Source organism: Thunnus thynnus, chromosome 10, assembly GCF_963924715.1.
Source record: "Thunnus thynnus chromosome 10, fThuThy2.1, whole genome shotgun sequence".
NCBI lineage: Eukaryota > Metazoa > Chordata > Actinopteri > Scombriformes > Scombridae > Thunnus > Thunnus thynnus.
The window spans coordinates 30041324-30064919 of record NC_089526.1 but is presented as its reverse complement, the minus strand read 5'-3'; the positions used below and the strand labels follow the sequence as shown (position 1 = coordinate 30064919).

The 23596-nt window shown below is 38.8% G+C and overlaps 2 protein-coding genes and 1 long non-coding RNA gene across 3 annotated transcripts in view; 2 read left to right on the top strand and 1 right to left on the bottom strand.

The window, feature by feature from the left end:
• The window catches only part of LOC137191953 (uncharacterized), a 300725-nt gene that overhangs the window by 112351 nt on the left and 164778 nt on the right, over positions 1–23596 (top strand). The window lies entirely within an intron of this gene.
• On the top strand, positions 7849–10639 carry LOC137190640 (acidic amino acid decarboxylase GADL1-like). The gene is made up of 9 exons (XM_067600163.1): positions 7849–7881; positions 8296–8375; positions 8702–8754; positions 8875–8993; positions 9087–9151; positions 9355–9436; positions 9630–9833; positions 10221–10268; positions 10418–10639. Exons 1-9 carry the CDS (start codon positions 7849–7851, stop codon positions 10514–10516), a joined length of 783 nt encoding a protein of 260 aa, XP_067456264.1. The 3' UTR covers positions 10517–10639.
• LOC137191942 (acidic amino acid decarboxylase GADL1-like) lies at positions 12140–22650 on the bottom strand. The gene is made up of 15 exons (XM_067602446.1): positions 21994–22650; positions 20602–20792; positions 20322–20448; positions 19606–19696; positions 19362–19471; positions 19064–19179; positions 18522–18601; positions 18145–18199; positions 17909–18025; positions 17751–17815; positions 17466–17547; positions 14158–14357; positions 13535–13586; positions 13303–13392; positions 12140–13101 (listed from the first exon to the last, which is right to left on the bottom strand). Exons 1-15 carry the CDS (start codon positions 22022–22024, stop codon positions 12928–12930), a joined length of 1581 nt encoding a protein of 526 aa, XP_067458547.1. The 5' UTR covers positions 22025–22650; the 3' UTR covers positions 12140–12927.

The window sequence follows — 23596 nt, the reverse complement described above, 5'->3', positions numbered from 1 at the left end:
TAACATTTAGCACTCCTTCAGTCTGCATACAACAACATTGATCCACTGTGTAATCCTGTGTATCTCAGGCGCTTCCAGGGTGGTTTGTGAGCACAAACTATGTCAGGCTTGTTCACATTTTCAAAACCTTGATGTGAGTGTCCTGACTGAAATGAAACATGTTGTTAGCAATATTTTTTGTCCTGGCATAAAAACTTATTCTTCATTATGTTGCCAAAAATGTAAATAAGTTGGCATTACGTTTCTCTCCAAACATACTTACATTTCTAGTAGACAGGATTGCAACCCTTAAATTAATATTTTCTAATCATGCCTTGTGGCTCGTTTCAGAATTTCCTCAGCTGCAGAGAAGGTTGAGGCACATATTAAGTCTTTTCTTGTGCACCAACCTGTAGTAATTGTGAAAAGCTTTAGAGCTATTTTAAAAGGTACACAGTTATATCTTGTAGGATTAAAATATGAATTGATTAGCAGTGACACGTACAGCAACATAACTAAAACAAAGGTTAAATGCATTTCACATTTTTGTGTGAACTGCCAGAGCTCCAATTAATAATGTTACAAATGACTATCTTTCCGACTTTGTCTCTAGTGTTAAGAGACACCAATACCTTATCTCTTATTTTATCTGATAACATCAGATTTCTTGGAGGCCTCAGAAAGTGACGGGCAGAATTTAGGATGCTTGTGGGTCAGTAGAAGTATTTACCTCGCAGGGCAGGAGGTACTATAGTGTTCCATGTGGCATACTGTACATGTCAGACTGGGTAAGTCTTACAATGTGGACTTTATCATTCTTTAATTATTTTATTCTCCTAAATAAAGGTGGTAAAGGTGAGAGTTTAAGACAGCCTTATTATTATTACTGTTACACCATCATTTGAATCAGGGGTTATGCCTTTAATTTACATGTATATTCCACCTCTTCAATGTTTTTAATGATAAAGCTGAAAATTCTGTATACGGTGTACATGAGTGAAGCCTTGTCAGCCAATTCAGGTAGACTGCCAGCAAAGACCCAGATTCACTATGCACCAGTTAAAAGTTAAAAAAAAGAAAAGTTAAATGATAAGCACCTGGAGGCAGATCCTGTGTTTTAGCCTGTGTAGGTCTTGGGATGGTTAATGTTAGTCTGTCAGTCCACCAGTTTGGTCCAGACTGAAATATCGCAGCAACAAGTGGAGTGGAATGGATTGCCATGAAATTTTGTACTGACATTTAGAGGATAAATCCTGATTACTTTGATGATGCACTGACATTAATCTAGCACCACCAGTTTTTATTTGCATGCCATACCAAGCATTCAGCCCAAATCACATGGTATGCCAACACACCACTATACAGTATATCAAGTATGAAAAGTATAATATAATAAAATCTGGTCAATCAAAACCAAAAGAAAAACATAATTTATAAAATTATATAACATTATATGTACTTTATATACTTTCAACTAACATATATTTTTGTGCAGAATTTCAAATAAATCAAAGTAAATAGTAATAACAATTAAGTCAATGGTAGTATATATTATATATTTTTTAGTTTTTCTTTTTTATATTAGTGATTGTCTTTTATGTTGTATCTATGCAATGGAAAGCACTTGTGTTCCTAGCTTGAAAAGTGCTATACAAATAAAATCATTATTATTATTATTATAAATAAATATATATTCAAATGAGAACTTTATAGGCTGAAGTGGAGAAGAGGTCTGTGTGAACAGCAGTTGAACATGTGCAGGTGCATCAGTCCTAAGAGATGCTGTTCATTGTTCATTCATTGTTGCTTACATTGTGCATTTTCTTAAATTCAAACAAATAACTGCAACTTAACTGACACATAGCACATGGTGGAGGGTGTGGAGTCACTCAGAGCCCTGTGGCATCTCATATCCAACACAACCTTTGCAAAAAGGCAGCCTATTCAAACTGTCATGTTCTGGTTTGCTCTGCCCCTACCTGCTGCTGATATGATGATTATTGCATCCCTGCATCAACACTGTTGCTGCTCACACATCCCAGTGTCCACCTACGCAATATGTCGACATACTCTTGTTTGCACTTATCAATAAACTTCTCTGTGTGACTCAAATGGAGAGATTCTGTAACTTTCCACAGTACAGGCAGATTAGTAATTTTCCACAACAGGGCTGAGGGAACAATGTTTATTTTAATGGTCCAGTGGCACAGCCACTCCCAGCTAACTAAATGTTTTGCACAACCTTGATTCCAGTCATCTTTGTACATGCATTTCACCTGCATATTTGATCTCTCCCCTGCCCTGGTTTCTCATCACATCCCTGCCACAAAAGGCCACAGCCCCTGACAACATCTGTGCAAATAAAGTCGATATATTTAGATAGATAAATATTTAGATAAATTAATTTATGAGAGAGGCTTCTGGTAATTTCCTGATCAATCAATAAGGAGGCTGCGCTCTTGAAAACTGCTGTATCACTCTGCACTGCTATGCTGTTGCAATAGGTGTAGCTTAAATAATAAAATATCATGCACCATAGTAACATGCACCATAACCTCTGGGTTAAAATCTGGTCGGTGTTGTAAAAATGTCACTAAAGCTGTGCTGTTATTTTGGATTGATTGAGTGACAATTAATGGAAACTTTAAACTGGTAAATGTTAATGGCAGCAACTAAACAAGACATGTTTGTGTGTCACAAATAACACAGTCATTTGTGGAAATCTTGTATATTATTGATTTGATTGTGCTCTGATTCTTTCCTGAAGAAGCACAAACAGTGCAGAGATAACTACAAATACTGCACACAAATTCCATCCCCTTTGATCCTCCAAGGGTTCATTTAAGGACTCAAACAGGTTATTCACAGTGAAAAGAACGTTTGAAGGATGTGAGGCTTGCCAGCAGACAAGAGTTTCTCACAGGTCGAGGTCACAGGTCAAGTTTCTCACATTGTATCTCACATTGTAGGCAAAACCCTTATTAAATCCTCATTGAGAATGTTGTGAGTGTGATGTTGTTGAATGTGGTTTGACCTGCTCTATGTGAAAAGTGCCTTGAGATGCCTTCTGTTGTGATATGGCGCTATATAAATAAAAATTGATTGATTGATTGATTGATTGATATTGCTCAACAACTGCTGTATTGTTGCATCTAATGGTATTGTTATTAAAGACAGGTGTGGTACACTGAAGATAACCTGTCAGATGGGGAATTCCACAACATCAGGAGAGTCCATCCCTCTGAGTATTAATAGATACATCTGACTGTAAGTGTGAAATGAGCTGCACTGACAGAACACAGCAGCATCAAGTTAAGAGATGGAGAGACACTTGAATGGTAAGTATTACTGTGGCGTTCTGTATACTTTGCAATTGTTATAATTAGTAGTAGTAATAATAATAATAATAATAATAATAACAACAACAACAACAACAACAACAATAATAATAATAATAATAATAATAATAGTAATTTTGCAACACAAAAAAAAGCTGTTAACCACTGATTAAAACACTGAAATCACATTTGAACTGTTCCCCACTACAAAACACTCCAGCTGCTCTGACATGTTGCTCTGGCAAGCCTACTTAGCCATTAGTAAGTTGATGTTAATATAAAGTAAAAACGCATTTTTGTGATCTACTGTATGTGATATATCTTAGAGAAACACCTATTCAAATCCTGTAGGTGACTGCAGGAATTATAGTAGAGGAATAAGATAATCCTAAACAAAGTAATTAGACACGAGCCAAATCTACAAAAAATTATAGGAATATTATAATTTTCATTAGTTGGTCATAAAACAATCAAACATTAGCAATATCTATAGTTATCCAGTTATGGTTGCATATACATACCATATCAAGGCAATGTAATGCTTATTAAATAGCATATTTCATAGCAAGTAAACTCAATGTCCTTCCCATTAAAATGCACATTATGAAATAAATATATTTATTTCATAGATCTGCTACATCAGGCCCTACATGACATGGCATGTTAGAATAAACATTACAGAATAAATATAATAATTAAAGCTGCAAGCAGCGTTGAACGGGCCCTCGCGCCCCCACGTACGACAGGGCTTCTGTCACGGGCATGTCGATGTCTTCAGACCCGGGCTGTTTTCAGACAGTACAAGAAGGAGATAAACATCACTTCCTTTGTCCACTATTTTGCCTCCTGCTGGGGCTGCTTTGCTGAAATTTCGTAGGGGGCGCTATTCAGCCAGTTTGCAGCACTGATGGAATATTGTCATGTAGACATGTAGAGGACGGGAGTCTTATCAAACATGTAAAGTCTGGTGCAGACTGGAGCATGTACAATAGAGTTACAGCAACTTCCTCTGTCATGGTGAAACATCAAATCTCAACGGTGCGAGGAGGAGAATTTTCTGCAGGGTGAGACATGTCTGTCTTTCTCTCGCCTGTGTCATCAAAATTATGCAAGTTTTGGGCCCTTTCACTTGAATTTCAATTAGTAAATTGAAAACTCTTGATGAGTTTGTGTGTAAAAGAAATTAATTTCCTAATTTTCATCAAGTTTATTTTTAGAAAAGTAAAGACTTTTAACTCACATGACCTGGTCAAAGTTTGATTGACATGTGTACTGTCAGGTGTGTAGAGACAATAAGTAACTGCAGCTGGACACAGAAAAATACTCATATATTTGAATGGAGAGTGTGAGCGAACCGCTAGGTGCTCGGGCCCTAATAAAGGAAAAACTGCAGTACAGAGCTACAAATTTTAGTTTTGATTTTATTTTTCTGCAGCACTTTATCACTAAACTGTCACTCTCACTCAATGAGCTCCATTAAACCCCCCCCCCCCCCCCCCCTCCTATACTCTCTCTCTCCCCCTCTCAGTTGGAGAGGAGAATGTCACTCTTCTTGTGAAATCTCCTCATAAATCCCATGACTGTGGCCAAATCTTTAATTACAAATTACATTTTTCAGTAGGAAATTTCGTCGCGAATCCATTGATACAGGTTTGAAAGTGGTAAGACTCATACTTTAGACATCAGAAGCCTTTGTTTGACACAAAGTCCATGCCCATAGATTGCCTCCCCATTGGTTTACATTGTAAGGTGTGATGTGGCACTGCAACTTTCAGGGCTTATAATATCTAAACCGTTCGAGTTATTGCAAAGTTTTTAACAACTTTTGATCAGCAGTGTCATAAGTCATGTAGTTAAGTTTTAAGCCGATACCATTAACGCCCTCAGAGGAGATAGCATTTGTTTGGCCAGGGGTAGCAGGGTATGATTTGTAGGTCTTGATGAGACAAATAATTGAGTTGTGGTTCGATCTTTCTACGACATTCCTACGGGCCGTGGCGGCCATTTTAGTGACATAGGTGGCGCTATAAAGCACATTTTGGCACTTTGGGGGATAATTTTTACATTTTATCAAATTTTTCACCAGATGAATTTTTCTCCTGATGTGCGTGCCAAATTTGGTGAGTTTTTGAACATGTTTAGGGGGTCAAATTTAGGTCTGAAGTGGCGAGAAAATGAAGAAAGAAAGAAAGAAAGAAAGAAAGAAACAGAACAGATACAAGATGGTCTTCGTCCCTTTGGGGCTCAGGCCCTAATAATCAAGATGAAACTCAGAAAGGCAAGTACCAACAAAGCCAAATAAACCAGGAGTTAAACCCATCTGAATAACAAGTCATATCTTGATCAAGGTCAAGATATAAGCAGCAGTTTGAGGTGTTTGAGGTTTGAGAGAGTTTAATCGTGCTTACAGTTTGGACTGCTGCCATGATAAATACGGCCCTTGACTGAATATAAAAAAAAACACTATCAAAGGTGAAAGAGAGAGAGGTCAGCCAGCTCTTCTGTCAGTTAATGGCTTGGGCTCAGCAGTGTAGTCTTGTGTGATCAAATGAAGCCTGAAACTATCTAAAAGCCGGTCTAGCCGGTCTAGGTGTTCAAATATATTAAATTGCATTTCTGGCTCATCTGGTTACTCTTACTACTTACTACTTCTGAACAGCAAGGCATGTTATAGGATACAGTGTCATGAATGTCATAGAGAGATCAAACCAAAACTCAGTTATTCGTCTCATCAAGACCTACAAATCATACGCTGACACCCCTGACCTAAATCCAACAGGATGTCCACAATACACCCATCAAAGTATGACTTTGTGCCAATTTTGGACCCTGAACAAACGCTATCTCCTCCTAGGGCGTTAATGGTATCAGCTTCAAACTTTAATACATGACTTATCACACTGTGCTGAATAAAAGTTATTAAAAACTTTGTAATAATTTGAATGGTTTAGATTTTATAAGCCCCGAAAGTTGCAGTGCCACATTGCACCTTACAATGTAAACCAATGGGGAGGCAATCTCTGGGCATGGACTTTGTGTCAAACAGATGCTTCTGACGTCTAAATTATAAGTCTGACCACTTTCAAACCGGTATCAATGGATTTGCGATGAAAATTCCTACTAAACTGTGATTTTTAATGTAAGATCTGGCCAAAGTCATGGGATTTATGAGGATATTTCACAAGAAGAGTACTCTGAAATCCTGCTCTCAATATGACAGGAAGAAGGAGGGAAGTAAGGCGGGGGATGGGTGTGACAGTTGAATGTAGCTCAGTTTTATAGGATATAGCGGAAAGGTCTATATATTTACAGTACATTATATACAAACTTTGTATGAAGTTTTGTTTGTGTCTGAAAACAGCCCGGGTGTGAAGACATCTACATGCCCGTGACAGAAGCCCTTCGATTGCGTCATGGCCCGACGTGCGCGAGGGCCTGTTCAACGCTGCTTGCACCTTTAATTATCATTTATTTTACAATAATTATGAGTCTTACATGTATAATTCAGCAGTGGGGATGACCTATGAGGGGAAGGGAAAAAATGGAGTGAGAGTGACAGTTTAGTGATAAAGTGCTGCAGAAAAATAAAATCAAAACTAAAATTTGTAGCTCTGTACTGCAGTTTTTCCTTTATTAGGGCCCGAGCACCTAGCTTGGCTAGCTTCACTCACACTCTCCATTCAAATATATGAGTATTTTTCTGTGTCCAGCTGCAGTTACTTATTGTCTCTACACACCTGACAGTACACATTTCAATAAACTTTCAACAGGTCATGTGGGTTAAAAGTCTTTACTTTTCTAAAAAATAAACTCGATGAAAATTAGGGAATGAATTTCTTTTACACACAAACTCATCAAGAGTTTTCAATTTACTAATTGAAATTCAAGTGAAAGTGCCCAAAACTTGCATAATTTTGATGACACAGGCGTGAGCAAGACAGACATGTCTCACCCTGCAGAAAATTCTCCTCCTCGCACCGTTGAGATTTGATGTTTCACAATGACAGAGGAAGTTGCTGTAACTCTATTGTACATGCTCCAGTCTGCACCAGACTTTGCATGTTTGATAAGACTCCCGTCCTCAACATGTCTACATGACAATATTCCATCAGTGCTGCAAACTGGTTGAATCGCGGCCCCTACGAAATTTCAGCAAAGCAGCCCCAGCAGCAGGCAAAATAGTGGACAAAGGAAGTGATGTTTATCTCCTTCTTGCACTGTCTGAAAACAGCCCGGGTCTGAAGACATCGACATGCCCGTGACAGAAGCCCTTTGACTGCGCCGCGGCCCGACGTGCGCGGAGGCGCGAGGGCCCATTCATCGCTGCTTGCAGCTTTAATTATTGATTCATTTTGTGCCAGTGTAGGGGAGCCAGGGCCCTGCAACACAGCTGAGGCATCCAGCGAAATGTTCTCCAGTTTTCTTTGACAGTCTCTTTCTAAATGGCCCCACTCTGGACACACACACAGCAGAGACCTGCTACCAATGCTCGGTATGCTCCTAGTTTGGAGAAGCAGTCACGAGTACCAGCATGGAAACTAAGCAATGTACTGCTGTGGACAAGGCAAGCAGCAAAACATATTTTAGCCACCTAAAAGAGTCAATATCAGTTTAAGTGTGTGTTATATTTAGTTTGATCAGGTCATTGTTGGATTTTTGGCCTTTTCGTGGAACTTTTTTTCAGTTACTCTCTCATGAGTTAAGGAAGCTGCTTTAAACAGGTTGATTTTATCTGACTGAAAAATCACTGCATTTTGCATAGTTGTGCATTACACTGTTTTCTTCATATGACTTGTATGTGTTAAAGCTCCCATGCACCTTCACAACAGAAAATTGCTTGTCAGTCAATTTTTCACAGAAATTAATCTTGGAGTGAATTCTTTACTTGCTGATTAAGTAGATTCAACCAGTCATCATTAAATAAAGCCGACCAGAGCAAATACATTTTTGTTGACAGTCTCTGTTTAATCTCTTTCAGTGTCATTACTCCATTTCCAAAGCAGCAGCTTTACTGGGCATCGCCACTAAAAACGTTTACGTGGTTCCATCTGATAAAAGGTAAGCTGCTTTTCACACACACACACTTCATAATCCTGCCTGATATCCTGGTTCCTCCTCTGTGAACAGAGAGGCCTCACTAGTGCCAGTTTGACAGTTAGCATTATGATGATGCCTTCATGGTGTTTCCCCACCATTTCTGTGGAAATTAATTTTTGTAGAACGGAACTGACACTCAAGACATTCATTCTTAGAAACATCCTCCGACTAACTAAACCACAGAAGAAGTTTGCAACGGAAGTCAGGCAGTGAATATAGTTTCATCTCAACATAAACTGACTCTTGTGTCACAAACTGAATGATGAATTATTATGTGTGTTTGTCAGAGGGAAGATGATCCCCTCGGCTCTGGAGGAGTTAATAAAGGCTGCTAAAAGTGAGGTGAGGAAGCCATCTTACCTGTTTAGGGTTTGACTTGGAGAAACATTGCTTTATATGTTCTCAAATGTTGCAAAAAAACTGCAATATCACAGAATAAAATCTAGTTGTGTTTGTGTTCAAGGTGCACTTCCCTTCATGGTAAACGCCACAGCAGGGACCACAGTGCTCGGAGCGTTTGACCCCATCGAGGAAATCGCAGACATCTGTGAGAAGCATGACCTGTGGCTGCATGTGGACGTGAGTTTATTCATTTATTCATTCAGTCATTCATTAGCCAAAAATCTTGTCTTACTATCAGTCTAAATCTCTTTTCTCTTCCCTCTTCTGCAGGCATGTTGGGGAGGAGCAGCTCTGATGTCTAAGAAACACAAACACCTATTAAAGGGCATCCACAGGTAAACAAATCAAAGCAACATTCCTGTTGTTTTATAGCAGTTTTATAGCACTGTAGCTGTTGCAGTCATAAGGAAGAAGCATTTTGACCTCAGCTCCTGAAGTGTGATTGCTACATACATGGTGAAATGGAGAACCAGATGTGTTCAGTGATAACACACTGACTGTAAACACTCTCTCTGCTGTGCTGTTTGTGTCTGATAAGGGCTAACTCTGTGGCCTGGAACCCTCACAAGATGCTGATGGCATGTCTGCAGTGCTCTGCTCTCCTGGTCAGAGACAAAACGGTAAGACTCAATTATCACCTGATATGTCTTCTGCTCCACATAAAGCAACACATACAGTAAAGCCAGTCTAACTTATATGTGTGAATGTAAGCAGTGTGGCATTAAGCTAAGAAGCCCCCTGAGAGTTTTACTGCATTATCCACAAATGGATGTAAAAAAAAAATGTATATTTACTGACTGTATGTCTCCTCAGAGTATCCTCCAGCGCTGCCACTCTGCTCAGGCCTCCTACCTCTTTCAGCAGGATAAGTTCTTTGATGTCAGTAATGACACAGGGGACAAATCCATCCAGTGCAGCAGGAAGCCAGATGCCTTCAAGTTCTGGCTGATGTGGAAGGCTTTGGGAGCCAGTGAGCTGGAGCAGAGGGTGGACAGAGCTCTCACTATGGCCAGGTTAGTCAGAGGAAATAGACACACTGCAGGGCTGCAGCTAACACACACTGACAGGATGGCAAAGTTGGTTAGACAGGTGATGTCATGCTGCAGACAAGAAGGGCGTTTTCTCCTCGGGTGATAATGAAAAATTCTAATAAAAACACTTGAATCAAACAAAGATTTTGATGTTTTGTTACCTGACCTAAACTGACAGACTACTAGTGTATAGTAGACTACTTGTATATTTATGAGGAATCACAGTACTACCAAGAATGTTTGAGTGTTTGTACATATTACAAAATCCAGTACCAACATTGAAAAGTTTAGAAGCATTCAAACTTTACCAGAATATGTACTAAACCCTCATTAGTGCAATAATCTGAAGTTAAACATGCTTTTTTGCAGGTAGCTTGCACAAGAGATCAAGAAAAGAGAAGGATTCCCTCTGTTGATGGCAGTAAGTTTTTGTAAGTTTCTCTATAATTGCACAAAAAAACAACACTGAATTCAGTGTAAATATATTTCATTTCAGTTTGTGACATATTTAAATAATCAGTTATATCTCTAATAGATGCCACATTTTAAAATCTGCTTTCCCATCTACAGCCTGATTATGTGAATGTTTGTCTCTGGTACATTCCATCAAGTCTGAGGAAGCTTCCAGACAGCCCTGAGCTCTGGAAAAACTTACCACACTGTGAGTAATTAATTACTGAACAGGGATATTTTAAAGCATTGGACATTTTGGGAAATACAGACACAAGGCAACCAGTGGAGATTCCAGGAAGTTACTGGTCCCACCCCGGCCAACAAGTAGTCCACCACATAACCCCCTGGCAAATCATTTTCACCCTTCAGTTTATTGCACAGTTTAAACAAATGAGATACACTTTACTTTTACTCTGTATTAAATGACTGATAGCTCTGTTTTGGTATCCATTAACTCCTGAGGGACGTAGTGTATCTGGCTCTCTAGCTGCTAAATGCTGCGCTATGCTCACTAGCTAGCAGCTAACTTTGTATGTCTGCTGTCTGTTATGGGCAGGTAGCATACAGTGGATTTATCAGTGCTGAAAACACCTGCTGCTGCTGAAAATGAGAGCAGTGAGATTGAACCAAAACAGTAAAGATGCAAGTCACAAAACCAAAATAATGAACTGAAAGACAGTAAAACACTCTGTAGAACTGAGGGGAACCACAGAGCCAGGTGATAATTCACAGTTGATTGATTCACAGTTACATGATCAATTGTGCATATAAAAATAATGATTAGTGCAGCTTTAAAAAATATATATAACATGCATTTGTACAAAACTTTTTTTTCAGTTAACAAAGGATGAAATCAAATGTTAAAATTTAATCAAAGAATAAGTAAAGAATAGTAAGATCATTCTAGGCCAACTTTCAGTACTTAAAAGTCTGGATACTGCTGGCATATTTCAGTCAATACCAAATTGATTTTAAATACTTGATCCTATTTGTGTGCAGGTGGAAAAGTCCTAGATTTCACATTCCAAAGTATTGACTGGAGAAAGACATGTGCAGTAGCTCATGATCACTTGATCAGAGAAGACACTGTATAAGACATTATTTCTCATATGAAGTGATCCAGGGTTGTGCTGCTTAGATTTGAGCAATTTTAGTGACACTCAAGGTTGACAAAACTCTTGCTTGCTCAGAGTGCATACAGGATATTCTACTATTAAGATGATGACAGATTATGATATATATTTGCTTTCTTTACCTGCACACACATCTATAGTTTGAATACTATGTTCCTTCCACCTCTGACACATGGACTGATGCTCATAATGACTCCATGACTCATCCAAATCCAGATGTGTAATGTATGTATGGCTCTTTGGCATATCTTTACGGAATAATTGTTCATTTTATGATGATGTTGATGACTCCAACTGTGGTCTTCAACTGCTGCACAACATTTGGAAATAGCTCTTAATGGTCACGTTCAAATATAAGCTTTTTGTTAGTAAAAACAGATGTTCAAGGTGTTCTTTGTGCAATAATTCTCTACTGATGGAGAGAATGAATGTTTATTGTTGTCTCTTTAGCTACTTTAGCTGCTGTCTCACTCATCATGTGCTTACACAGGAGCACAAAGCTCATGGATCTACTGCTCACCTGTTTTAGGTCAGTGACACCTGCTAGATATTTTCACTTAGCTGGATAAACGCAAAGGCGGGCTGTGATTTTCAAGTTGCTCTCCAGCTATTGATTCTGTCCAACTAAGTCTACAGTAGAAGACCTTTGTTGACTTGCTGAGGTCTGGTAAAACATCCAGTTTGTTTCTCAGATCAGTGGTGAGAGCTAAAGTATATTACTATTGATGCACAGAATAAATGGTCACCTCTGTTTCTTTTTGGGGTTTGATTAAAATACATAGACACTTGTAAGCAAAAGATTTTTAGTTTATTTAAAACAGTTATAAAACGTTTTCCTCAATGGAACCACATTTATCTACAGAAACACAATCCAAGACTCACTTGTCACAAAAAATGAGCAGCTGAAGATCAGCCAACATGAGACATGACTCATGAGCACAACATGAAGACACAGGTTCTGTAAGCATATTGACCCCAAACCATATAAATATAAGACACAAACAATACAAAAGTCTCTATTGCTTAAATATTCCTGACAGACATGGCAAACCTCTAAATAAAATTACTTTCCTGTCTTTCACTTCATTTAACACACATTACTTGTTTTCTGGGGATCTCAAGGGATCCTGCATTAAGTCCCAGAAGGTCCCCACATATGTAAAAAAGCGACAGGTATAAACACATTGACTACCCAGATAATATCATTCAACAAAAACGATTTTAAATCATAGTATCCCCTTTACATCTACTGATAGACATACAGTTGAGCCATTTCAATTCATAGGTGAGGAAACTGTGAGGATATTTTGTAAACGAGCATATGCTCAGTGGAATCCAGCAGGTACAGTTTCCCAAAAACAACTGAGAAAATTATCACAAGAAGAAAGAAGATGTATGATGATGATGGTGAGAATGACCTGCTTGTCCACAAGTCCATCCCTTTAAGATGAATAAAGAGGGGCAGAAAGGCTTTTCATCGACACTGACAGTTCATCACAAGTCCTTTCCCAGATTGTGTATCTCATCCAGGACAAAGTCCATGTCCTGACTGCTGGCCTGAGGGCTGATGATGATCATTCTGAAAAAGTTGGCCTTGTCTCCATGTGGCTGGTAGCCCACCATCATGCTGCCCCTCTTCATCATGCGCTCCTTCACCACAGGGGCCACCTACAAGAGGAGAGAGGGGACACTGCAATGACTGAGAGTCCTGACAACATCCTAACAAACATACTATGTAACCAGATCTGTGCAAAAGTCTTGATTTGCTGTCGATCAATGGCTGATTCAAGCACCTCAGCTGGGATAACCATAGGAGAATTTGACTATCCTCTATTGTAAAATATCCCTGTTCAGTAACTGGCTACTTACTGTGTGGAGCTTTTTCCAGAGCTCAGGGCTGTCTGGAAGGTTCCTCAGACTTGGTGGAATGTACCAGAAACAAATATTCGCATATTCAGGCTGTAGACAGGAAAGCAGATATTAAAATGTGGCATCTACTACAGAAATAACTAATTATTTAAATATGTCACAAACTTAATTGAAATGTATTTATTCTACTAAATTCAGTGTTGTTTTTATGTGAAATTATGGAAAAACTTACTTCCATCAACAGACGGAATCCTTCTCTTTTCTTGATTTCTTGTGCAAGATACCTGCAAAAAACCTGCACATTTAGTTTCAGAATATCACAGTAATCATGGTATATTCACTTTAGGTTCATATGCTCCTCATCTTTGGCAAGTGTTGCAATTCACTCTACTCTAAAAAATAATCTAGAATAGTAACACAAATTACACAAATTACCATCAGTTAAGAAAAAGCCATGAGATAAAAATAAGAGAAGAAGAGATGTATGTCTCAGGATGACTGTAAGAAATGTGACTGTTCACAAAAAATACCACTAGAGTGCACTGTCTAACAGCTCTCTTGTCTAAATCAACTCTGAGAGCTGATTTGATGTCTAACAATGACTTGAGCATCAGTTAGCGTGCATGGGTTTTACTGGGGCTCTGAGATTGTCATTTGAACTGCAACAACTGTTTGTATCTAAATGAGCAACTGAAAAACCACTAGCTTTAGGTGACAACACATTAATATAATAGATTTTGTCATGAGAATACTTTATTAACATCTAAAGAAGATCTGCACCACCCTCTGGCTGTAGGCCAACCTGGTCTAACCAACTTGGCCATCCTGTCAGTGTGTCTGTTTCCTCTGACTAACCTGGCCATAGCGAGAGCTCTGTCCACCCTCTGCTCCAGTTCGCTGGCTCCCAAAGCCTTCCACATCAGCCAGAACTTGAAGGCATCTGGTTTCCTGCTGCACTGGACGGATTTGTCCCCTGTGTCATAACTGACATCGTAGAACTTATCCTGCTGGAAGAGGTAGGAGGCCTGAGCAGAGTGGCAGCGCTGGAGGAGATTCTGATGAGACACAATGACAAGAATTGTTTATACAGCATATATTCATTTCCCTGAGCATAAACGTTTTTTTTTTATATTGCATTAACACTCAAAATGAGAACACAGGAAGAAAAATGTTATCCAAAGTGTATCCATAATAACAAACAGGATTAAACAAATCTCACACTTGCTCCCTGGTTACCACAAGACATGTTTTAAGGGAGCTACTGTAAGAATAAGAATAAGAAATACTTTTAATGTCGAGGGAAATTTAAGTATTATAACAGCACCGTCTAGCATCACATCACACACAACAATAGACTAAAATAAAATAAAACACTTAAATAATAAAATAGAAAGGGTTGTTATTACACATTGAATCATTGTATTGTATCAGCATAATTCAGTTACAAAAAACAATCTGCCTGTTTTTATGAAACAGCCAGTTAAAGAAATTAAGTTCCAACAATAATGTTCAACATTTTGGGAAATATGTTTATTTATTTTTACCAAGAGTAAGACAAGCAGATCGACACTACTCTTATGTACTGTATGTCTGTTAAATATGAGGCTGTTGTTTAGGCTTTGCTTAGCATAAAGACTGAAAACTGGGGGGAAAGCTAGCTTGGCTCTGTCCAAAGGTAACAAAGTCTGCCCATCAGTACCTCCAAAGCTCACTAATTAATATGTTATATCTTGTTTGTTTAATCCGGAAGCAGTGACTTCCTGATATCCTTTAAGATCCTTTTCAAGCTTTAAACCAGACAGACACTTGACGGATTATACCAGATTTTAAACCCTGAAACAGTCGCCCCAACTAGTAAAGGTTGGCTGTCTACAGTTTGAGCATTTCTGTGTCAGACTTCTGTCCAAACAGCTGTTATATACAAGCAGCAACAACCACAGCCTGAAAATGAAGCCAATATGGAAGTCCCTTAAATAATTTGGTAATTATTGCTCCACTACAAATAGTAGCTTTGACGTCTGCCGTATGGGTGTTGAGTGACAGCTGTGATTGACAGTTTGCTCCATGGCTCCTGGACTTGCACTGAGTCAGACTATTGTTGCAATATTGTCATAAATTTAATGTTACTTGATAATGATACCTGCCGTGTTAGTTAGCTAATGTTACCACAAATCTGCACCACTTGGTGTTCCCAGTAAGTTAGCATTAGCTTTAGTCTGAGGTAGCGGGGCATGTTTCCAGCGTGTAAGGAAACACCCCGCGCTGCTTATTTGAAAAGTCTTGGCTCCAAACGGATGGTGCCGACAGTAAACTGCAACTCTGGGCTTCAAACCAGCTCCAACACAAATCAATGGGTGACATCACACTTTGCTACGTCCATCTTTATATACAGTCTATAAACTATTGTAGGTTATAAACTAGTGGGCTTGTTTTAATATTTTTGCAGAAGTATCTTACATCTTGCAGCTAATTGCAGACTTGACTGAGACCATGCTTTGCTGAACTTCCATTTGCTGGTTCATATTTTTCTTTTTTTCTTCTTCCTTTCTGTTCATAGTAGAATTGCACACTGCTTTTCTCTTTTTGTGAGCATTATTGAGGACATGATTGTCTTGTTTGAACAAATTTTGTTTGCATTCAGTGTGACCAGCCACGTCAAGACTGGTTGGTTGATCATTACAGTGTGAACATAGAAGTTGTACATTTTGGCCATGCACACATTAAAACGTGTACTGTGAATCAACACATAAGATTAGTAAGAACATACAGTGTTCACTCAGATTTAAACAGTTTACACCTTTGGACAGAGCCTGGCTAGCTGTCTCCACATTTCCAGTCTTTATGCTAGCTAAGCTGACCAGCTGCTGGCTCCAGCATATTGATAGAGGTATCACCCTTCTCAACTTGGTCTTGACAAGAAAGAAAATAACCGCATTTCCCAAAATGTCACACCATTTCTTCAAAGCTGTGGCTGACATAACAGGATTTTTTGCAGTTAATATTGTACAGAATATGTCAACTGTCCACTGTCCCTCAGACTCAACGCTAGGTACCTCTGCCTCTCTCCAGCTCTCTGACAGACAAAACTGCTCAGTCATCTCACCTTAATGTGAAACTACAAGAGGACTACACTGTACTGAACTGTGCCTGACTGGTCTGCTTCAGACCCAGAATGAGGATTTCACTCATCCATGTGGCTTAAGAGCTAACACATTCTGTTCTTTCTTACAGCTTAATGTTACATTCACACATTAAGTACAAGTTGGACTGGGTGGACTTGAGTTTAGGATTCACTTCAGCAGTGTTTTTTTGGTTTGGTCCGTTATACATAGTATAATGTTACAATGTCAGTTATCTATGTTAAACATGGTCAAAGTTCAAAAACATATTTAGCTCTGAGCGCTTCCTTTGCAACATTTTTTGCTACCATACCCATAAATGGCCATCCCTTCTGTAGCCTTTGTTGCTAAGGTTTGTAGTAAGGTTTTTCCATGTTTCCATGTTTTTTGTGTTGTCCACTCTCATATTTATGCATGTAAGAAGTTGATATTTCAAGTAAAAAACGGTTTGTTGACATAGCCTTCACAACCGGTGGAAGTCTCTCGAGGGGAAGCTTCCTGAAGCTGGCCAATCAGAACAGAGTGGGCTCATTGGGAGAGGGGCCTTAAAGAGAGGAGCTAAAATGGCCTGTCTCAGACAGAGGCTGAATGAGGGGATGTGTAAAGGGTCAGTATGAGTTAAATAAGGAGTTTTTCTAACTGTAAATCAAGCAAAGATATTCCAGTAGAGCCCCAGATTAAAATATAGACCTGGAAAGATGCATAATATATCCCCTTTAAATAAATTCATTTCCCCATCATATCCAATATCTGTGATCCTTTAACTCTCTTTCTCCCTTAATTATACATTCAAAGAGGCAACTTAAAGTTGAAATTCCTGAGATGTTCATATACATATAGTTGCCTATCTAAACTGTTTTTCTCCTGTAAAATATTTAATAGTTGTCAGCCTCACTTCTCCTGACAATTAAATTCAACGATCTGAAATGGTTCATTCTACACAGATATGGTTTCACGAGCCAGAGAAAAAGCTTGAGTACCACTGAACTGTATATGTTGCTTTATGTGGAGCAGAAGACATATCAGGTGATAATTGAGTCTTACCGTTTTGTCTCTGACCAGGAAAGCAGAGCACTGCAGACATGCCATCAGCATCTTGTGAGGGTTCCAGGCCACAGAGTTAGCCCTTATCAGACACAAACAGCACAGCAGGGAGAGTGTTTACAGTCAGTGTGTTATCACTGAACACATCTGGTTTTCCATTTCACCATGTATGTAGCAATCACACTTCAGGAGCTGACGTCAAAATGCTTCTTCCTTATGACTGCAACAGCTACAGTGCTATAAAACTGCTATAAAACAACAGGAATGTTGCTTTGATTTGTTTACCTGTGGATGCCCTTTAATAGGTGTTTGTGTTTCTTAGACATCAGAGCTGCTCCTCCCCAACATGCCTGCAGAAGAGGGAAGAGAAAAGAGATTTAGACTGATAGTAAGACAAGATTTTTGGCTAATGAATGACTGAATGAATAAATGAATAAACTCACGTCCACATGCAGCCACAGGTCATGCTTCTCACAGATGTCTGCGATTTCCTCGATGGGGTCAAACGCTCCGAGCACAGTGGTCCCTGCTGTGGCGTTTACCATGAAGGGAAGTGCACCCTGAACACAAACACAACTAGATTTTATTCTGTGATATTGCAGCTTTTTGCAACATTTGAGAACATGTAAAGCAATGTTTCTCCAAGTCAAACCCTAAACAGGTAAGATGGCTTCCTCACCTCACTTTTAGCAGCCTTTATTAACTCCTCCAGAGCCGAGGGGATCATCTTCCCTCTGACAAACACACATAATAATTCATCATTCAGTTTGTGACACAAGAGTCAGTTTATGTTGAGATGAAACTATATTCACTGCCTGACTTCCGTTGCAAACTTCTTCCGTGGTTTAGTTAGTAGGAGGATGTTTCTAAGAATGAATGTCTTGAGTGTCAGTTCCGTTCTACAAAAATTAATTTCCACAGAAATGGTGGGGAAACACCATGAAGGCATCATCATAATGCTAACTGTCAAACTGGCACTAGTGAGGCCTCTCTGTTCACAGAGGAGGAATCAGGATATCAGGCAGGATTATGAAGTGTGAGGGAAAAGCAGTTTACCTTTTATCAGATGGAACCACGTAAACGTTTTTAGTGCCGATGCCCAGTAAAGCTGCTGCTTTGGAAATGGAGTAATGACACTGAAAGAGATTAAACAGAGACTGTCAACAAAATGTATTTGCTCTGGTCAGCTTCATTTATTCAAACTCAACAACCAAGATGAATATAATCACACATATCAGATGTAATTCGTGTTTCTCCATAGTTAAACTGTAAAGGTCTGGTACATTTGTGAGCTAAGTGTCCCTCATGAGACGTGATGAGGACTGATTTAATCTGCTTAATCAAGCAAGTAAGTAATTCATTTCTGTGAAAAACTGACTGGCAAACAATTTTCTGCTCATTTAGAATTGCAAAGGTGCACAGGAGCTTTAACACAGACAAATTATATGAAGGAAAAACATCCAGCTACTTAGCTCAGTATCTTCATTAAATCTTTAATTTGAGAGAAAGAGGTTACTTCAAATATACGTTTACATGTTTAACTCAGGTCTAAAAAAGACTATTAGCTCTTAAGCTTGATAAGTTCCAGTAAAACCTACCTCCTGTGATGTGAACATGACCAGTCGTGGAGCAGCAGAGAGGCCGAGCTCTTTAATGTCAGGACAGTGATGGTACCTGGCTAAGTTCACGGCATACATGTTGGACATTGAGCCACCTGGAGGATAAACAGCACACAGGATGATTTTTATTTGTTGTAACAAAATGATTACATCATTATTGATCTGCCTTGGCACTGCATGTAACACATTTTTAGGTGGAAGAATTGATTAGCGAACAATAAAGACAGATTGTGATAGCAACAGAGGTGTAAACACTAGTTGCTGTCAGCGATCGTACCTGCGTTGAAGATTCCGTCTCCTCCTTCTTCCCAGCCGATCATCTCCATCATCTTCCTCAGAACAGCCTCCTCCATCAGAGTAAAGACAGGAGCCACCTCATAGGTGTACCTGATGGAGACCATACATTATGAACAATATTATTACAACAAGATGATTTCAAAGGTTGTACAAGAATACTGTTGGGTTTCTACACAAATATTTACAAATGTGACTTAATTATGACTATAAGTTGCGTGACTCACAGACTGGGTTTGAGGGCTTCTATAACGAAGCTTGCCACCATGGAGTAGGGCTCCATCCCTGCATACAGCTGGTTGAAGAAACGAGGATGGGCTACAGAAATGATACAGAACAAAAAACGATGAGTATATGATGTTGCAAATTTAACTTCATTTATGCTGCAGCATTGGATCATTTTGCCCAAACAATTCATGTAAGTATAAATCTCTGTCTGTCCTAGAGAAAGTGCTGGTTTGGCGACAGTCAAAATATCAACAACTGTCCTTTTGAAACTTTTCAACATTAAAAAGCTCTGTCATTTTTCATTTTTATTTAAAAAATGTATATATTATTTATTCAGTTTAGTGTATATGATGTCAAATTCTTCTCCACACTGCCAGGAATCAAATTCTGGATACTCCATCCTGAATGCAAGAATCAGCCTATTGTACGATGAAAAGTCCCCCCAGATTCTGCCCAAATTCCCAGAAAAAAATATAGAGTCCATGACCTTAGTGTTCTCAGTGGCAGCTACAGTCCTCAACCACCTGAAACCACACAGCAGCCCACTTTCTGTTTCTAAACTGCCACAGAGATACCAACATAGATAGCTATCCAGTCCGTTTATTTCAACTACATTTAGTTATAAGAGCTACTTTTGTAAGGGAAACATTTCTTGAGTTGGACCCCCTGAACTGACTCTGATCTTACAGTAATTCATTAAAGCTTGAAGACGTACTGGTCTTGACGCTGTATCTGATGGCATCTCTGCAGCGCTGCAGGATCTGGGACTCAGACTCTCCTCTGTCTCTCAGTTCAAGGTCCAACAGTTCCTTCAGCTGCTCGGGGGGACACCACTCACAAACCTGGTCAGCATGGACAAACATCTCAATGTCAATGTGGCAGCAGTAGTCCTAATACATATACTGGAAGCATATTTGAATAAAATCTTTCCAAAGATGCCCTTTAAGATTCCCTTGAATATGCTGCACCTGGAGAGAATTAATTACACTGGTTACCTTTTCTCGGACATCAGTGGCCTTTTTCACTGCATCCTCCATAATGATGGCCATGGCTTGGTTGATGAAGCCCTCTGCTGCATGTACGTTCAAAGTGGGGCCATTCAGGGGAACGTCGTCTATGACAACAGGACATTTCGCTGGTTGCACACAGTCTGCCTCGGGGCTCTGGTTTTTACTGCAATTCTCCTCTGAAAATACAAAACTGTCTGTGTTATGTGGTCAAAAATCAGGTTTTTTCTAAAGCCTTTGACCTCAAATTACAATTTTTCTTTATCAGCTAAAATAAAAATAAAATACAATATCACGCTTGGTGTCAGTGTCATCACTTTATTTCCTGAAGTCTTCTGGGAAATGTGTGCCAAGAATAATTGTTACCTCAGTTTAGAGGTTACTGCAACATGACTCAGTGACCAATCTTTTTCCTGGTGTTCTGCACTTTTCCTGTTAGCCTTTACATTGAAGTTGAACTTTTTACAGTACATCATAAGCATTTAAAGTAACTCTGGGTGTATTTTGAGAAAGAATTGTTTTGCATTTGTTCAGATATACTATACCTGAACACAACTTTTTCATGCCCTACATATTAGATTCAATTTAATTATGTAATTAAAACAACACACCCACCCTCTGCAGCTCTCTGAAGCTAAGAATGTTCCTACTTCCTCCTACCTTCTCTTCACTTTCTCTATGTGCCTCTACCGCACATAGAGTTCTAGGTTGTCAGGCTGGTGTCACATCTTACACACTTGATCATTTGGGTCTTTAAAGTTGCGTTTCCTCATCAATGCACAACAGTTGACCTAAAATCAGCCCACACCAGGTGTTACAGGTGGAAGCAGCCCTCCCTGCTGCCTATGAAATAAATACTACTAAATGAATGAAAAAAGTCACGATATATCATGAAATTACATTATTATAAGTATCACTGAAGTCTGACTGTTTTAAATAATATTCTTATACAGACCTGCCTTGTGTTTGTTAGTGAATCTGTAGGCAGTGACGGAAAGTAACTTGTAACTTCAAATTACTTCACTTAAGTATAAACTTGACATTCTATTTAAATATTTCCATGTGATGCTACTTTATACTTCTCTGCTACATATCAGAGTGACAGTTGTACTCATTACTCCACTACATTTATCTGACAGCTGTAGTTACAAGTAGTTACAAGTAGTTACTTTGCTGTTATATTACACAAAACATCACATCAATATAAATAAATCAGTAATAATAATCCAATATTAGCCCCTGTAATTGCTACATTATCTCTAATATAACATTTGTTTATTTGAATGTACAGTAATTCAGTAATTGTGTCATCTTTCTAAAGTAAAATAGATGCATTATCTGTCCAGTGAAAAGTTGTACCAAAGTCTCACAGATTCTTACCCTTCTGGTGTTTTTCCATGGTTGATGCCATTCTTAACTTTGATGCTGTCGTACTGTCTGTTCTCTCTGCAAGTCATTGCTGCTTTAAGATGTCTGTATTTATACACACCTCGGATCTTCCTGGTGACTCACACTTTGCAACACAATGTTACGACATAGCATTTGAAGAAAAAGGAAATTTCCATGTAAGCAATCAGGATGGTATGTTCTGCTTTAATGTGGAAAATCCATTGGTTAAAATCTGTGAATACAACAAATAGTTTACAGCTCACAACCCACCAACTAAAGTTTAGTGCACTTTTATTAGCAGGAGTTTGTCAAAACATTAGTCATAACTCATACCTTTTGCTTGCTAGACCCACATAATGATGCGCCAGCCTCATTCAGCACATTTTATCTAATGAAGCAATACAACGGACTTTGTCTTACTATAGGTCATGAGTGCAAGAGCTCTGGTGAATTGTCACGAGTACAAGCTAAAGCCGTCTGTATGTAGCCGAACTGTTGAAATTTAGCAAATTGACAAAGCAGCCGCTCCCAGTGAATCACATCAGCAGCTGAGGAATGACTGACAGTGACTTCACTCAGTATTTCCATGCCAGGAATAATATTTATTTTATTGACATATTAGTTTTCTTCTCAGTGAGATATTATTGAGTTTATATAGTGACTTTGCTGTTGTAAACATTACTGTTGCTGCTCTGGAAACATTTAATTATATTTAAAATATAAATAAATTCTTATCCTGTTCTAAATGTATTTGTGTTTTTATTCTAAAATATAGTTGGATAGTTAAAATAAGTAGGCCTACAAGTTTGTTCAGTAAGGAGAGAAATAGGACTCCTTCGTCACTAGTAGCATACATTTTGAAGCTAAGATGTTTTATTTTATACTTTCATGTATAAATAGGTACCTTTGCCAGGGATAAAAATCTTGGCCAGGATGCACCAAACTGCACCATTAAAAAAAAGTCACCTAGGGAGGCCCCTGGACCGCCCTAGGTTAAATCTTCAGTCAGATTGCTTTTTCTCACCAGCACCCCTGAGCCTATAGGGACAAAGAAACATGGGTTAATGTTGATTATGTGATTGGGTTCAGATCAGCAAACTCATTAAGCCCATATGGTTCCACAAGACTGAATTAGACCTTAACGTAACTCTCTGCATTATCTGCTAAATGATATTGACTTGCTGCAGAAAGTAAATTATTCTCTCAAAACCTGTGGATTTAAGCAAAGCTGCCCATCCATGAAGTCTTCAGTGTTTATTTATTGCACAGTGCACATTTGCATTTTGTCAGGCTGCTGTGTGGGTGGACAGTACATGCTCACTGACAAGAACAATCAATGAAACACAAGCATCAAGTGTACATAACTCCAGTTTATCCAGTGTGGGAGATGATATGTAACACATCTTACATGCCTCAGAGGAATTCTTATCTTTACCTTATCACATCCTATTATATATATATATACCACATCTCGAACAACTCAGCTTCTTACAGAAGCAAATTAGCTGCCAATCAGTCTGTTGTTATCTCCCTCATAGCATATGTGTACAGTCTATATGATATGATTACAATATAATTTGCTTGTCACACATTT

Coding starts and splice junctions, on each gene's coding strand:
- LOC137190640 (XM_067600163.1), top strand. CDS start 7,849: ATGGAAACTAAGCAATGTACTGCTGTGGACAAG. Junction 9,437..9,629: donor TCCTGGTCAGAGACAAAACG/GTAAGACTCAAT, acceptor ATGTCTCCTCAG/AGTATCCTCCAGCGCTGCCA. Junction 10,269..10,417: donor GATTCCCTCTGTTGATGGCA/GTAAGTTTTTGT, acceptor TCCCATCTACAG/CCTGATTATGTGAATGTTTG.
- LOC137191942 (XM_067602446.1), bottom strand. CDS start 22,024: ATGGCATCAACCATGGAAAAACACCAGAAGG. Junction 19,472..19,605: donor GAAGCCCTCAAACCCAGTCT/GTGAGTCACGCA, acceptor GGTCTCCATCAG/GTACACCTATGAGGTGGCTC. Junction 18,200..18,521: donor GTGGTTCCATCTGATAAAAG/GTAAACTGCTTT, acceptor TGTGTTTGTCAG/AGGGAAGATGATCCCCTCGG.